General features: G+C 45.0%; 1 protein-coding gene across 3 annotated transcripts in view; it reads right to left on the bottom strand.

Moving 5' to 3' along the window:
- IQCB1 (IQ motif containing B1) overlaps positions 1–15,429 on the bottom strand; it is a 202,398-nt gene that overhangs the window by 45,377 nt on the left and 141,592 nt on the right. For all 3 annotated transcript variants that reach the window (XM_069224275.1, XM_069224274.1, XM_069224273.1), the window contains one exon: positions 5,448–5,590. In XM_069224275.1, coding sequence (XP_069080376.1) covers positions 5,448–5,590 — 143 coding nt within the window. The remainder of the gene's footprint in view (positions 1–5,447; positions 5,591–15,429) is intronic.

Below are 15,429 nucleotides of genomic sequence, written 5' to 3'. Positions count from 1 at the left end.
TAACCTTGTGGAAGTGTCTTTGGTTACAACGTCTGCTTCGTCCCGCTGGAGATCTTCGGCTTCCATTACAACGACTAAGCCCAAAGGTAAAAATCTTCACTGTGGCTTCGCTCAATGGTTATGCAACAATGACGCTCCCTCCTCGGACACTCCTGCAGCCTTGCCCCAGTGAACTTCTACCTTTTCCGAGACTTCTTCTCCCAAATCTTTCTAAGTCTTAAGGTAAATGCTGACCGAGCCCAATCTACTTTATGTACCCAAAACATGCACCATCGCAGTCGGCATTACCTTTTGACTTTGCCCTGGTCTAGCACGACCAGATGCCCGTGATTGGTGCTTTCTGCTTCCAAATGCTATTTTGAACTTTAAGCTTTAAAAATTCATATCTCCGGTTCTACTAATTAGATTTTTGTTGTTTTGGTGTCAAATAGTTCATTAAACTTTACTCTAGCCTTCTAAATTTGTTTGGGGGATTTATTGTATTGTGTTTACATTTTATTACTGTTTATGTGCTGCATAAATACTTTATACATTGCCTCGAAGTTCAGCATGACTGCTTTTTGTGACAAGCTACTCAGGGGTAAGCGAAGGTTAGTTTAGTGACTTTTTGTGGTTCACCCTGCAAGGGATTGTGGCTGTTGCTTTATCAGGGCTCACACCCCAGTCAACCAAAAACCTAATTTCTAACACCATCCTACGAAGAATAGGGCTTGACTTGACTTTATGGACTTAAGTGAGACTTCATTAGACCTCTCTGATGGTAAAGATCAAAATTAATGAGGTTCTTACTGAAACTTTCCTGTTGGAAAATGGTTACTAGACATGGCTGTCCTCGCTCCCCATTTTGTTCACTTTCATACTGGAACCACTTGCATGCTACAGGAGCATTTGGTTGCACATTATTGGTCTCTTACCAAGGGTACAAATATATGGGCAAAAATATAAATAGAGACAGAGAGGTCTTTATAAAAGAAAATCTGGCATCTATACAGGCAAGGTTTAGAACATATGTAGACGACTTGAGGAGACCGTCGCTGTCCTTGTTGGGTACAGAGGCACTATTTAAGATGCTATCCCTACCTATATTTATATGTTTTCCATAATGCACCACTTTGGGTCCTGGGGATTTCTTTGTCAGAGTAGATATGACATTTGGAACCCTGCTCTGTGATGGAGGTATCCTAGAATCTCTTAGGTGACTTTATTCAGAGGGGCAAACAAAGGAATTGCCTTTCTGGACATGATAATTTACTAGATATGCCAATTGATACTTTACCAACATGAACCATTGACAAATGTAGATATATATGGAATAGATACCAAGGCATACGCTAGATATTCTATGGAAAAAAACACAGTGGTGAATAGACAGGAGCCCTTGCATCACTGGATTACAAAGAGATTGTGACATGTGAAACCCCACTATGGGGTAATACAGTTTTGAAAGAGGTTTAAAGTTAGCCTAGATTTAAAAAGTGGGATACGATTGGCATTTAAACTGTAGGATACGTTAGGAGGGCAAGAGGGCGTTTGGGTATTTGAGAATCTTTTTTATACCATCTTTATTTAGTTTCTCTTCTGTAGAAAAAACTGAAAAGAAAATAACACATTAGGCACCAGTTACATGGTAAGCCTATGTGTGATCACTCTTGTGTTAGGAAGATGTTTCATGCTCTGGAGTAGTTCTGATCACTCTATTAAGTCCGCTGCAAATGTTTTCTTCATCCTCACTTTTTTGATCAGTCCCTCCTCTGCCTCTGCCTCTTCCTGCATGTTGTTCATCCATGCTTTTAATGCTGGCCCATGTGGGCTTTTCCAATGTATAGCTATACAACGCTTAGATAATGTTTCATTTTCCTCTCCTTTGGTATGGACATCACTGCCAGTAGACTGTTTTATTGTGGGGTGGACTCCAGTTACTGGTTGTATTTTGTCCATCACGTCTCTCTAGTACTTTGCTGTTATTTTGAACTCCCAGTTCATATGTAAAAAACCCACTGACTTTGCTTTGAGTTTAATCTCCCTGTCACGACTTACGCGCTGCTTTAACCTGGATTCCGCAGAGCGAGTGGCGAGGATCTTGTTCCTGAATGTTCGGTTTTTGGCCCAGGTAGGGGTGACTCTTTCTGGTAGCCACAGTGGAGGAGATAATGAGAAAAACAAGGAGTAGTCACCCCCCAGTCAGGACAGACCCTAAGGTGTCCTGAGCTGAGGTGAATCTTACTTTTAGAAATCCCCCATCTTGTAGAAGGTGGATTCCCCCAATAGGATTAGGGATGTGCCCCCTTCCCCACAGAGAGGAGGCACCATTGGCTACTGCCCTCCCAGACCTAAACACACCCCTAAATTCAGTATTTAGGGGCTCCCAGAACGGAGGAAGATAGATTCCTGCAACCTAAAGAAGAAGAAGGACTGCTGACCTGAAGCCCTGCAGTGAAGACGGAGACGACAACTGATTTGGCCCCAGCCCCACCGGACTGTCTCCCTACTTCGAAGAAAACTGCAACAACAACGCATCCAACAGGGTCCAGCGACCTCTGAAGCCTCAGAGGACTACCCTGCATCTAAAGGACCAAGAAACTTGTGATAACAGCGGCTCTGTTCAAGAAACTGCAACCCATTTGCAACAAAGAAGCAACTTTTAAAGACCACACGTTTCCCTCTGGAAGCGTGAGACTTTCCACTCTGCATCCAACTCCCCCGGCTCGACCTGCGGAAAACCAACACCACAGGGAGGACTCCCTGGCGACTGCAAGCCCGTGAGTAGCCAGAGTTGACCCCCCCCGAGCCCCCACAGCAATGCCTGCAGAGGAAATGCAGAGGCTCCCCCTGACCGCGAATGCCTGCTTCAAGAAACTCGACGCCTGGAAACCACACTGCATCCCAGCCCCAGGACCTGAAGGAACCGAACTCCAGTGCAGGAGCGACCACCAGGAGACCCTCTGCCTAGCCCAGGTTATGGCTACCCCGAGGAGCCCCCCTGTGCCTGCCTGCATCATTGAAGAGACCCCCGGGTCTCCCCATTGATTCCTATCAGAAACCCAATACCTGTTTGCACTCTGCACCCGGCCGCCCCTGTGCTGCTGAGGGTGTACTTTCTGTGCCTGCTTGTGTCCCCCCCGGTGCCCTACAAAACCCCCCTGGTCTGCCCTCCGAGGACGCGGGTACTTACCTTCTGGCATACTGGAACCGGGGCACCCCTGTTTCCATTGAAGCCTAAGTGTTTTGGGCACCTCTTTGACCTCTGCACCTGACCGGCCCTGAGCTGCTGGTGTGGTAACTTTGGGGTTGCCTTGAACCCCCAACGGTGGGCTACCTTGGACCCAACTTTGAACCCTGTAAGTGTTTTACTTATCTGTGAAATTAACATTTACTTACCTCCCCCAGGAACTGTTGGTTTTTGCACAGTGTCCACTTTTAAAACAGCTTATTGCCATTTTTGTCAAAACTGTACATGCTATTGTGATTATTCAAAGTTCCTATAATACCCGAGTGAAATACCTTTCATTTAAAGTATTGTTTGTAAATCCTGAACCTGTGGTTCTTAAAATAAACAAAGAAAATATATTTTTCCATATAAAAACCTATTGGCCTGGAATTTGTCTTTGAGTGTGTGTTCCTCATTTATTGCCTGTGTGTGTACAACAAATGCTTAACACTACCCTCTGATAAGCATACTGCTCGACCACACTACCACAAAATAGAGCATTAGAATTAGCTCTTTTTGCCACTATCTTACCTCTAAGGGGAATCCTTGGACTCTGTGCACACTATTTCTTACTTTGAAATAGTATATACAGAGCCAACTTCCTACATATATGTCTTAAAATAGAGGAAGAACGTAAATGTAAGTGCTTTAGTTAAATGCTGGGCCACTGGAATTATATAACAGGAAAAGTTGAAATTATGAGGCAGGCTTGACCGATTTATGTGGCAAGAAAATTCCAGTTATGAATTTACAATGCCAATAGCTCTAACTCAAGAAAATGCAAGACCTATCTCATTGTAAATGCTTGTTGACTTTTGTAACGTTATAAGTGCAGTTTGGCAACAGCAATGTGCTTAGCCTTTTGAGGGTGGTGCATGCCGCTCCCATAATCACTCTGACTCTAACCTAAACATCTCCTTGCTCCTCCCACACCACACATAGTTTGCAACACGCATTCCTCATTTACCACCCAGTCTTCAGTCTGCCATCATTTACTACTAACACAAAGACATACGTGTGGGAAGTCAGGCCGAAGAGCTCCCTGTCCTACAACACATGTTGTATTAGTGATGTGGGGGTGTGGGCAGAGATGTTCTTGCAACATGCACTAACTGTGTGTCACCTAGGAAGTAACAACTGTTAATGCACATCTCCAAGGCACCTTCTGAGCAGGCACTGAAACATCCAAGAGAAAAAAACATCCAGGAACAACCCTGTTTGTTGGTAAATTCACACAACTGTATGGCAATGCAGCACTGTCCCCAACACAGGCGAGTTAGTGCCGGAGCTAGGGACAGCCCATTTTTTTTTATAACTGGGCACACTCTCTTGGTCCGTACTGGGCACACACAATAAAAATGAGCATCGACACAGAGAGGGACAGTGCATCTGATTAACAATCAGGTCCTTAGTCTTTGAATGACTCAAATTTACTATCCCTCCCTATACTCTTTATGACTCTGAAACTTCAGGATGAAATTCACAAACTCTTAGGATACTTCTTCAGTAAGTCCTTTCATTTGCTGATGTGGTTTATCCTGGAGCAGTCATAAATCTAGGAAAAGAACTCACAGTGTCTAATAAAGTGCCAATGACAACCAAATTCCCCAGTCCTTGCAGGCAACACCATAAAACTTTGATAAAAACACAAGGAATATAAAAGTGATTGGGCCTCTGTATGGATACAATCAATAGAGTGCAAAGCAACACACAGTCCTTGGTATTCAATTTAGGGATTTAGAAAGGTGAGGGCACAGTTATGGATCTGTGCAGATTGGAGGAATGCCATGTTTTCTACTCAGGTCCTGCATCACTCCGTCCAAATTTAACACTGTTTTGCACTCATACTAATCCTGCTATGGCACTCATGCATCCTCACGGTAAAAATCAATTTACGAAATTCTTGGTATACAAAAGGCAATGGGCATGATTTAGAGTTTGGGAGGCAGGATACTCCATAAGGAACATGACAGATATGCCATTCCCTTTATTACAAGGTCAACTGTAATAATGCGGACGGGATGTCTGTCACGTTTGTGAATGAGTAACCCATCTGCCAAACTCTAGATCAGGCCCTAAGCATTTTCTTACATTTAAGCGTCTCTTGTGATCCCATTCTTTACATCCAATTTTTAGTTTTAAGCTAATAAGCATTTCAAGTGTACACAGCATACAGATAAGCGTCAAATCTATACCGTGCTACTGCAACTCCTACCCTGACATACATCTCTCCACATACCAGCATGAACAATTTCTAGCATTGTTAGTTGGCGTTCATTAAATTGTCTCATAGTTCGCCGTCTGTGGATCAGTAGCTGCTGTCTTAAATTCTCTTCCTCCTTCCGTTGTTGTAAAATAATAACTTCTTGTTCTCGTTTGGCCCTAAAATGAAAGGAAATAATTTTAATCATGTGAGATGCTTATTCAAAAGACATTTATTGAAATGAAGTCAAAGCTAAGACACTTTCTTGAGATCACCCCAGTGGACAAAGCAGTGCAGCTCTGAAAACAGTGCACCAGACACAAAACATATTTATAGCAACTGCTATACTTCACTGAATAGAGTCCAGCAAGATGAGGCGAGCAGGAACAATCCTGTGAAACATTAACATTTAGCTGTGAAAAGATAGAACTAATACAAACTCCTTAACTTTGTATTGATTGATTGGGTTTCCACAGATTACGAAGCAGCTGTAGCCTATCAGAGCGGTGTAATTTGGAGCAACTCTAGTACAAAGTAAGAAACATTGCTCGAGTTAGGCACACACATGCAAACCTCTTCGAAAAGGTACTGAATGTGTATGCATCAGGTGCTATGTAATTCCATTCTCTGTGCGGCAACTGTTCAAAATGTTGCTAGCAGTCACTACTAATTTGTTTTTCGCAGGATATGCAAGGCAAGAGTATTCACTTTAACGACAAAGTCCTCCTGAATGATACCAAAGTCCCTGTGGTCACTGCCAAACTAATATTAGACCGTAACATGCAGGACTATGCCCCTCGAATGCAAGTGAAAACTATTTAAAAAATAAATCACCTTAACTAATGGTCTCACCTACAAAATGCAAGAGAACCAATGGCACACAACATAGTAGAAGTACACTGCTCAATGACAGAAGAACAAGTTACTTACCTTCGGTTACGCTTTTTCTGGTGGATACACTGACTACCTGTGGATTCCTCACCTTATGGATTCCTCACCTTATGAATTCGATCCCTGCGCCAGCATCCGACGGAAAGTCTTCTTCCTAGCTGTCTACGTCGACGAGGACGTCATAATGGCACAGCTCCACGTGACTCCGTCTGACGTCAGCGTGCCAATAAGAGGTCCCCCTCGGCGTACTAACGTCAGTTTCACCTCACTTTTTTCGTGCCTTTAAAGCAAATAGGAGTAAACCGACCATGAAAATTTATAAATAATATAGAAAGATATACACACACACAAACTTTGATCATTTAAATAATCCATTCTTATTGAAAGCTGGGATACATAAATATACAAAATAAATAGAGAAATATCACTATATACATATAAATATATATATACATATAAATATATATATACACACACATAAATATATATATACACACACATATATATATATATATATATACACGCTTTCATTTATATAAATATAAAGCTAAATACTGCAAGATAAGAGTGTAACCAGGTAGGCAACGGGGAGGCGGGAGGGACCGTGAGGAATCCACAGGTAGTGAGTGTATCCACCAGAAAAAGCGTTACCGAAGGTAAGTAACTTGTTCTTCTGATGGATACAACTACCTGTGGATTCCTCACCTTATGAATAGAGTCCCAAGCAGTACCGCACTCGGTGGTGGGTGCCCACCTAATTACACTAAAAAATCTGTACAGCTCTGCCTTTCTGTTGACCAGCATACCCAACAAATAGTTGCTCATCCAAACTAAAGTCTTTAGTTCTTTCGAGATAAAAACTCAGGGCCCTCCTAGGATCCAACCTATGGAGTCTCTCTTCTTCTTTAGACAGGTGGGGAGGAGGGTAAAAAGCAGGAAAGTGATATTCTGCCCTAAATGAAAAGGGGTGACAACTTTCGGCAGAAAAGCAGCCCTGGTTTTTAGAACCACTTTATCAGGGAAAAACACAGTGAAAGGAGGCTTAACGGAGAGCGCCTTAAGCTCACCAATCCTTCTAACAGAAGTAATCGCGATCAAGAAAACAGTCTTGAAGGCTAAATATCTCAATGAACATGAATGCATGGGCTCGAAAGGCGAACCCATTAAAAATGTTAAAACAAGATTTAAGTCCCACTGAGGCATGTGAAAAGGAGTAGGAGGAAATCTATTCACCAAACCCTTAAGGAACCTATGTACAATGGGAGACTTGAATAAAGATGGCTGATCCGGAAGGCAAAGAAACGCCGACAGAGCTGCCAAATAACCCTTAACTGTAGCTATAGCACAGCCTTTCTTCGCCAAACTGAGAACAAACAAAAGTACATCTGAAAGATGGGCCTTTAAAGGGTCTTTTTAGTTCTCTCCACACCACAACACAAATTTTGCCCACCTTCCGGCATAAATAGACTTAGTGGAGTGTCGCCTGGACGATAGTATAACATCCACTACATCCGGTGGGAGAGAAAAAGAACTCAGGTTTCCCCGTTCAATCTCCAGGCATGAAGGTGCAGGCTCTGGAGGTGGGGGTGTAGAACCTGCCCCTGCGATTGAGAGAGGAGATCTGCCCTGAGCGGGAGACGGAGCGGAGGGCACTGAGAGAGTTGAAGTAGGTCTGTATACCATACCCTTCTCGGCCAGTCCGGTGCCACCAATATGACTTGGGCCCGGTCTTGACGAACCTTCCTCAAAACCCGAGGAAACAAGGGTATGGGGGGAAACGCGTAAAGCAACTGGCCGTTCCAGGACATCTGAAACGCATCCCCCAACGCCCCTTGCATCGGTTACTGGAGGCTGCCGAATAACGGGCAATGCGCGTTCTCCCGAGTGGCAAATAAATCCACCTGAGGAGTACCCCACATCTCGAAGATGTGGAGGACTACATCCGGATGGAGACGCCACTCGTGATCTAATGAGAAGTGACGACTGAGAACGTCCGCACGTACATTCAACACTCCGGCCAAATGATTTGCTATCAAGCAAATCTGATGGTCCTGAGCCCAGGACCAGAGTCGTAGGGCTTCTCGGCAAAGAAGATACGACCCCACTCCTCCTTGCTTGTTTATATACCACATCGCGGTAGTGTTGTCCGTCAGGATCTGAACTGACTGACCGCAAAGGGAAGGGAGGAAGGCCTTGAGCACCAAACGTACAGCCCGCAATTCCAACAGATTGATATGCAACATCTGTTCCACTGGAGACCAACGACCCTTGATCTGCAGGTCCCCCAGATGAGCTCCCCACCCTAGAGTGGAAGCATCCTATATCACTGTGGCCACCAGAGGTTGTAGTGAAAACGGTTTCCCTTGGGAAAGGTTGCCGTCCACTGACCACCAATGAAGATCCGCTACAGCGTCCCTGGAGATCTTTATTGAATCCCTGAGATCCCCTTTGTGCTGGAACCACTGTCTGCGGAGACACCACTGAAGAGCCCTCATATGCCAGCGAGCATGAGTGACCAACAGAATGCAAGAAGCAAACAGACCTAGCAGGCGTAAGACTTTGAGGACTGGAACTGCTGCTCCTCTTTGAAACAAAGTAATCAGTGCCTGAATGTCCCACACCGGGGGGTAGGCCCGAAACCTTGTCGTGTCCAATACTGCCCCTATGAACAGGAGGCGTTGAGAGGGCTCCAGGTGAGATTTGGGTACGTTCACTGAAAAACCCAGATCGAACAACAACTGCGTTGTCATTCGCAGATGAGACAACACAATCTCTGTAGACTTGGCTTTGATCAACCAATCGTCCAGGTAGGGAAAAACCGCTACCTCCCTCTTTCTGAGATGTGCTGCAACAACTGCCATCACCTTTGTGAAGACCCGGGGTGCTGAAGTAAGACCAAACGGGAGGACCGCGAACTGGTAATGCTGCGATCCGACCACAAAACGGAGATACTTCCTGTGCGACTTGACTATGGGAACATGAAAGTACGCGTCCTGCAAATCGACAGACATCATCCAGTCTCCTTCGTTCAACGCCAATAGCACCTGCGCTAGGGTCAGCATTTTGAATTTTTCCTGCTTGAGGAACAAATTCAAAATCCTCAAGTCTAGGATCGGCCTTAGACGACCGTCCACCTTGGGAATCAGGAAATACCTTGAATAACAACCCTTACCCCTTTCCTGCAACGGTACCAACTCTATAGCACCCTTTGCCAACATGACTACAACCTCCTGTTGCAACCTCAGAAGATGTTCTTCGGAACAAAAGGAGGGACGGGGAGGGAAGGGAGGAGGAAACTCCTGAAAGGGGAGAGCATAGCCCTTTTCCACAATTCCTAGCACCCACAAGTCTGTTGTAATTGACCTCCATTGCTGCAGAAAAAGACTCAATCTTCCTCCTACAGGAGAAGTGTGACTGATAAAGTGGGGAAAACTAGGGCTGCTTCTGCTGCTGTCCACCCAAGGAGGATGAAGAAGAAGAGAGCGGCTGGGCTGGACCTCTAGCCCTGCCCCTACCTTGCCCCCTGAAGGCACGATAGGGCGGGTTGGCAGGTTGTTGGGCATACGATTGAGACCTACGAAAGGCAGAGCCTCTAGCAAACCCTCGAAACCTACGAAAAGGCCTGTACATAGTAGCAGAAGGGGTCTGCAAACCCAGGGACTTAGCTGTAGCCCGACAGTCCTTAAACCGTTCAAGGGCAGAATCTGCCTTGTCCCCAAACAGCTTTTCCCCATCAAATGGAAGCTCAATTAACGTGGACTGTACATCCGACGAGAAACCCGAAGACCTTAGCCAGGCATGCCTTCTCATAGCCACCGATGTTCCCATGGCCCTGGCTATAGAATTCGTAGTATCCAGGCCAGCTTGAATAATCTGCTGTGCAGCCGCTTGCGCGTCCAAGAAAAGGGCCCCAAAAGATTTTCGCACTTCCTGTGGCAGATCTTTTGCCATCTCCTTCGCAGAGTCCATCAGGGCATTAATGTATCTGCCTAGCACACAAGTGGAATTGGTAGCTTTCAGGGCCATGCTACAAGAAGAGAACATTTTCCTCGAGGATTGCTCCGTCCTCTTGGATTCTCTGTCTGTTGGAACACCAGGGAATATACCAGGGGCAGATTTCGCAGAACATGATGCCTGAACCCCCATACTCTCCGGAGTCGGGTGACGAGATAGGAATGATGGATCTCCTGGGGCACTCCTATGCCTTCTCGCCACTGCCCTGTTCACCGCAGGAGATGTCACCAGCTTTCTCCACAGGTCCATAATAGGCTCAGTCAACGCCTCATTAAAAGGCAACAAGGGGTCAGCACTGGAGGAAGAAGGATGAAGAACCTCCGTGAGCAAGTTAGTCTTGACTTCTGCCGAGGACAAAGGCAAATCTAGATAGTCAGCCGCCTTCCTCACCACAGCATGGAAAGAGGAGGCCTCCTCAGTAAACTCCAACGGAGAAGAAATGTCCCACTCCGGGGAAGTATCCAAGCCACTTGCAGTGGCAAGTCCTTGAAAATCATCAGAAGGCTCTATCTCACCTTCCTCAAGCCCTCTGTACTCCTCTTCCTCCAAAAGCCTCAACACCTTCCTCCGAGATCTTAAATGGGTCTCCAGAGCTGGCGTCGACAAGGACTCCATAGACGCCGATGACCTCAAACCTTGAGTTGGTTCCGGAAGACCCCCGGATTCAACCGGCACCGACCCGAAGTCGGCCGATGACCTCCTCGACGCCGAATGCGCAGAAGGAGATGGAGCCGGTCTGGATGAGGCCACCAAAGACGCCGGATGGCGCGGAGAAGGAGTCGGACGAGAAGCCGACGGATCCACAGTCCAAGGCGAAGGACTCCTGCCAGGGGAAACCCCCGGCGCTGGACCACCAGGCCCTGAAGGGCAGAAGGGCATGAATGGAGCAGCCCTGTACGACGCCGGCGAGCCCAAATTGAATGCCAATGGCCCCGTGGGACCCGCCGGTGCACCAGCAGGGGCCATGGCTTGAAACACAGCATACATTGCATTAAAAAATGCAACCGGATCCGTCCCTGGAGTCGGGAATTCTGGGTACTGCTGTGTAGACGTCTGGGGAACATCAGGAGCCCTCGGCGCCGGTGAGAAACGAGGACTATCTTGAGTGACCTCATAGACTGAAGGTGCCGGTGACAACCTTGGACTCTCCGGCTGAGGCGTGACCGTAGGACTCATCTCCCACGTCTTCTGGCGCCGTGATGAACGAGACCTCGACCTCGAACGACTCCTCGATCGGCTCCGCTCCGAACGGCGCCCAGAGTCATGATGACGCTGATTCTTATGTTTTTTGGGAGAAGCATGGGAAGAAACCTTCTTGTGTTCCTTCTTTGCCTTGACCAAGAGGGGCTTCGCTTCTCGTTCCTTCAGAGCTTTCGGATTCATGCTCTGGCACGAAGAACAGCCTTCCAAATCATGCTCAGAGCTCAAACACCAAATACAATCTGAATGGGGGTCGGTCACTGACATCCGACCCCCGCATTCCCTACACAGCTTAAAACCGGACTTCTTCGGAGGCGACATTGTAACTTCACAAGATCGCTACAGTAACCAACGGGCCAGGAAGAAAACCGTTGAAGTCGAATGCACGGAAAAAGGAAAAACTGACGTTAGTACGCCGACGGGGACCTCTTATTGGCACGCTGACGTCAGACGGAGTAACGTGGAGCCGTGCCATTATGACGTCCTCGTCGACGTAGACAGCTAGGAAGAAGACTTTCCGTCGGATGCTGGCGCAGGGATCGAATTCATAAGGTGAGGAATCCATAAGGTGAGAAATCCACAGGTAGTTGTATCCATCAGAAGCATTCTAATAGCCATCAACACACCAAGTGAAGACTAGTCTATATACTTTTGCTGCTCCTTATCTCACGCAAATCTATGGGGAATTTGAAAGAACATATGTCCCTAAAGCAAGCCACTGGTCTTTCATACACTCATATGGGCCTCTGATGATAACATGGTCACAAACAATGAGTCCCAGTCATGCAGCCTTGAGACAACAGTGTACAATTGCTGGCGATCCCGTATACATATGGACTGCCTTTGTCACTTCATCAAAAGTCTTCTTCATCCTGATCATTTTTCGATTTCGATCACACCATTAGCTATATAGGAGTTAACTGTCATCTAGTGGCCACAGTGCGTTGCTACACTATCAAGCTTTTCCCGCAATCTTTTAGTAACCTCCAAACAGGAACAAATTATTGCAAGACACCATTATCAGAATTATTGGATGACAACAATCAGATATCCAGCCTTTTCCCTAAACACATTGGTGGATCAGGCCATCTCTGCAAGGTCATCACCAAACTTTTTTTTACTTTCACCATCCTGTTTTCTGAACCCATTTTTGTTCTGTCCATGGACTCTGCACTTTACCACTACTAACCAGTGCTAAAAAGCACTTCTGAGCACTCCTTTGATCATGGTATAATAGGCATACACCCAATTCACACATTTAATTTACTTGCAAGTCAAATAAAGTGGTACATCATGTACCCTGGGCCTGTAAATTAAATGCTAATAGAGGACCTGCAACTACATGGATTTTTTCAATTTAGGAGGTGTATTTTTAGGCAGCGAGCACCTGACGAAGACACAAGCTTGGGGTGACTGCCAGCTGTCCTTAAGACCTATTTATCTTGCATTGATTGGTTAGGCCTCCATACTTTTGACTATCAAAGAGGCTGATGTATTGGAAGTGATTCTTGAATGTGTAGCTTGAGTAACACTAGTATAGGTGTCTACCAGTTATAATGTCCTGATGAAGACCCCAGACCAATTACTACCACTGGGGTTGAAACGTCAGTATAAAATGGAGGTAAAACATGTTCCTTGACTGTTGCACATTAAGAACACTTTGAATCACTTATTTGTGTTTGATAACTCTGACCCAGTGGCTGCCTCTACACATTGTGGATATTGTACATAAAGTTTTTGTCTTCTATTTTTTGGGATTTGTGTTCGCACATCTCTTTTACATTTTTCACTGCGCAGTCACTTTGGTGCACCAAATTCGTTGAATCAGCCACGTTATATCCTTGAATATTAAGAAAATATAATTAACTACTGTGAAGCTAAGAAACTGTGTACTTATATTCTTGAATCACTGATTGCTTACATTCGTGTGATACCCATTACCTTACCATTAAGTTTCTCTGGTTGTTTACTCTAGAGGAATTTCTGGCAGAACACCAATTGATGATTATATGTATTACCCTTGTTCTGCGGATTATAGGGTGCCCCAATATTGGGCAATAGATACTTTGTGTTGCAAAGGTGCACCATGGGCTTTGACTGTAAAAATTAGAAGTTTGTAAGCAAAGAAGATTTCGTTCCCATTTAATTTTTTTCTTTTCTTTACATCTACCATGTCAGAGAAGGAAAGTTGATCTCTCAGCGGAGAATATATAATGAAATTATTTAGAGAAAATACTAGTGGACCTGCTACACTAATTGTGCCATCCACTTAAGTGTTTTCCTGCAATAAGCCCTTTTTCTGACTCCTCAATGAGTATTTCTTCCCTTTGTGGCTATGTAACACTTTGTCATTGGCCTTCTCGCTTCTCTGAGAACAGTCATTGTGTTTTCGCTAGGCCTAGATGACCAAATTCTAAGTCTTCAGGAGCCATGCTGCTAAACTAAAAGACTCTGGTTCCAGGCGTAGAACTTTCCCCTTCCATTGACAGCAGTCTTGTTGTTTCGGTACTCTGAATATTGCCTTGCACCAGACCCATTAGATCTGAAAACTATGTTTGCCTTGCCCACTGAGGGGCCATAAGTATTAACATCATCTTGGCCTGTTTGCATTTGTTGATTACTCTGTTTAACAGTGGTACAGAGGAAACGTGTACTCAAATATCCCTGACAAGTTAATCAACAGAGCATTCCCAGTGGTTGGTGGTGTGGTTTTCTGGAAGCTAAATATTCGCATTTTGTGATTATTGGAGTTGCGACTAGATCTTCTTCTGGAGTTCCCCATCTCATGAATATCTGTTCAAGTACTGCTTGATTGTGTTCCCATTCATGGGAGCTTGATGCTCGTCTGCTCAGTCTTTCCACTTCTACATTGACTTTCTCTGGTAGACATATTTGTCTCTGAACTTCCCATTTTCAGATTTCCTGGGCTAGCCTCGATAGCACAAACGAATGAGTTCCTCTCTGTTTGTTTATGTAAAAACACTGTAGTAATATTGTATGTTTGAATAAGATTGTTCTTCCCCACAGCTCTTTCTGAAAGGCTTTTAAGGCTAGGAACACTTGTTTTAGTTTCAAGATATTGATATGCTGGACAGCAACTTATTCCTTCCAAACACCTCTGATCTTGAGCAAGCCCATATGAGCGCCAAAATCCATGTGTGAGGCATCTGTAGTTATGGTTACTATGGTAGTTGGTTGTGTAAATGTCCTTCCCTCTGTTATATGTTCTCTGTTCCACCACACCACTTCCTCCTGTAGTTTCTGTTTGACAACCACAAGATTGTCCGAATTTCCTGTTGCTTGATAACACTGGTTTCAAAGCTACTCCTGAATTGATCTCATATGTAATCTCGCATATGGAATCAGAGAAATCCAGAAGGCCATCTTCCCCAACATTTTCTCCACAGTCATGACTGTCAAAATTTGCCCCTCTGATAAAAGTGAGTTTCTTGAAGTAGTGGCACCATCCTCTTTTCGAAGCAATACTCTTTCCCTGCTACTTAATTGATTCTTGCTCCCAAGAGCTGATTTTCTTGTTCTGGATTTGGCAATGACTTTTCTATATTTAGAACTAATCCCAGTTTGAAGAGGGTTCTCATCACCTCTTGCATGTGTGCCTTGCACTTGCTGAAGGAATTTGCTCTTATTAGCCAATCGTCTAGGTAGGGCTAGACCTGTATCTCTTGTCTTCTCAAGTGACAGGCACTTTGTTAACACTCTTGGAGCTGAATTTATCCCACAGGCCAGCACTCTGAACTGATAGTGAGACTTGTACACTACGAAACACAAGTATTTTTTGTGTCTTGGATTAATTGGGATGTGCACGTAAGCGTCTTCCAGATTTATAGTTGCCATGTAATCCCCTTTTAGTAACTGTGGTATGACCTGCAATTTTGTTATTTTTAATTTCTGT

This window comes from Pleurodeles waltl, chromosome 3_1 (assembly GCF_031143425.1).
Source record: "Pleurodeles waltl isolate 20211129_DDA chromosome 3_1, aPleWal1.hap1.20221129, whole genome shotgun sequence".
NCBI lineage: Eukaryota > Metazoa > Chordata > Amphibia > Caudata > Salamandridae > Pleurodeles > Pleurodeles waltl.
This window is presented reverse-complemented; position numbering and strand designations above follow the sequence as displayed.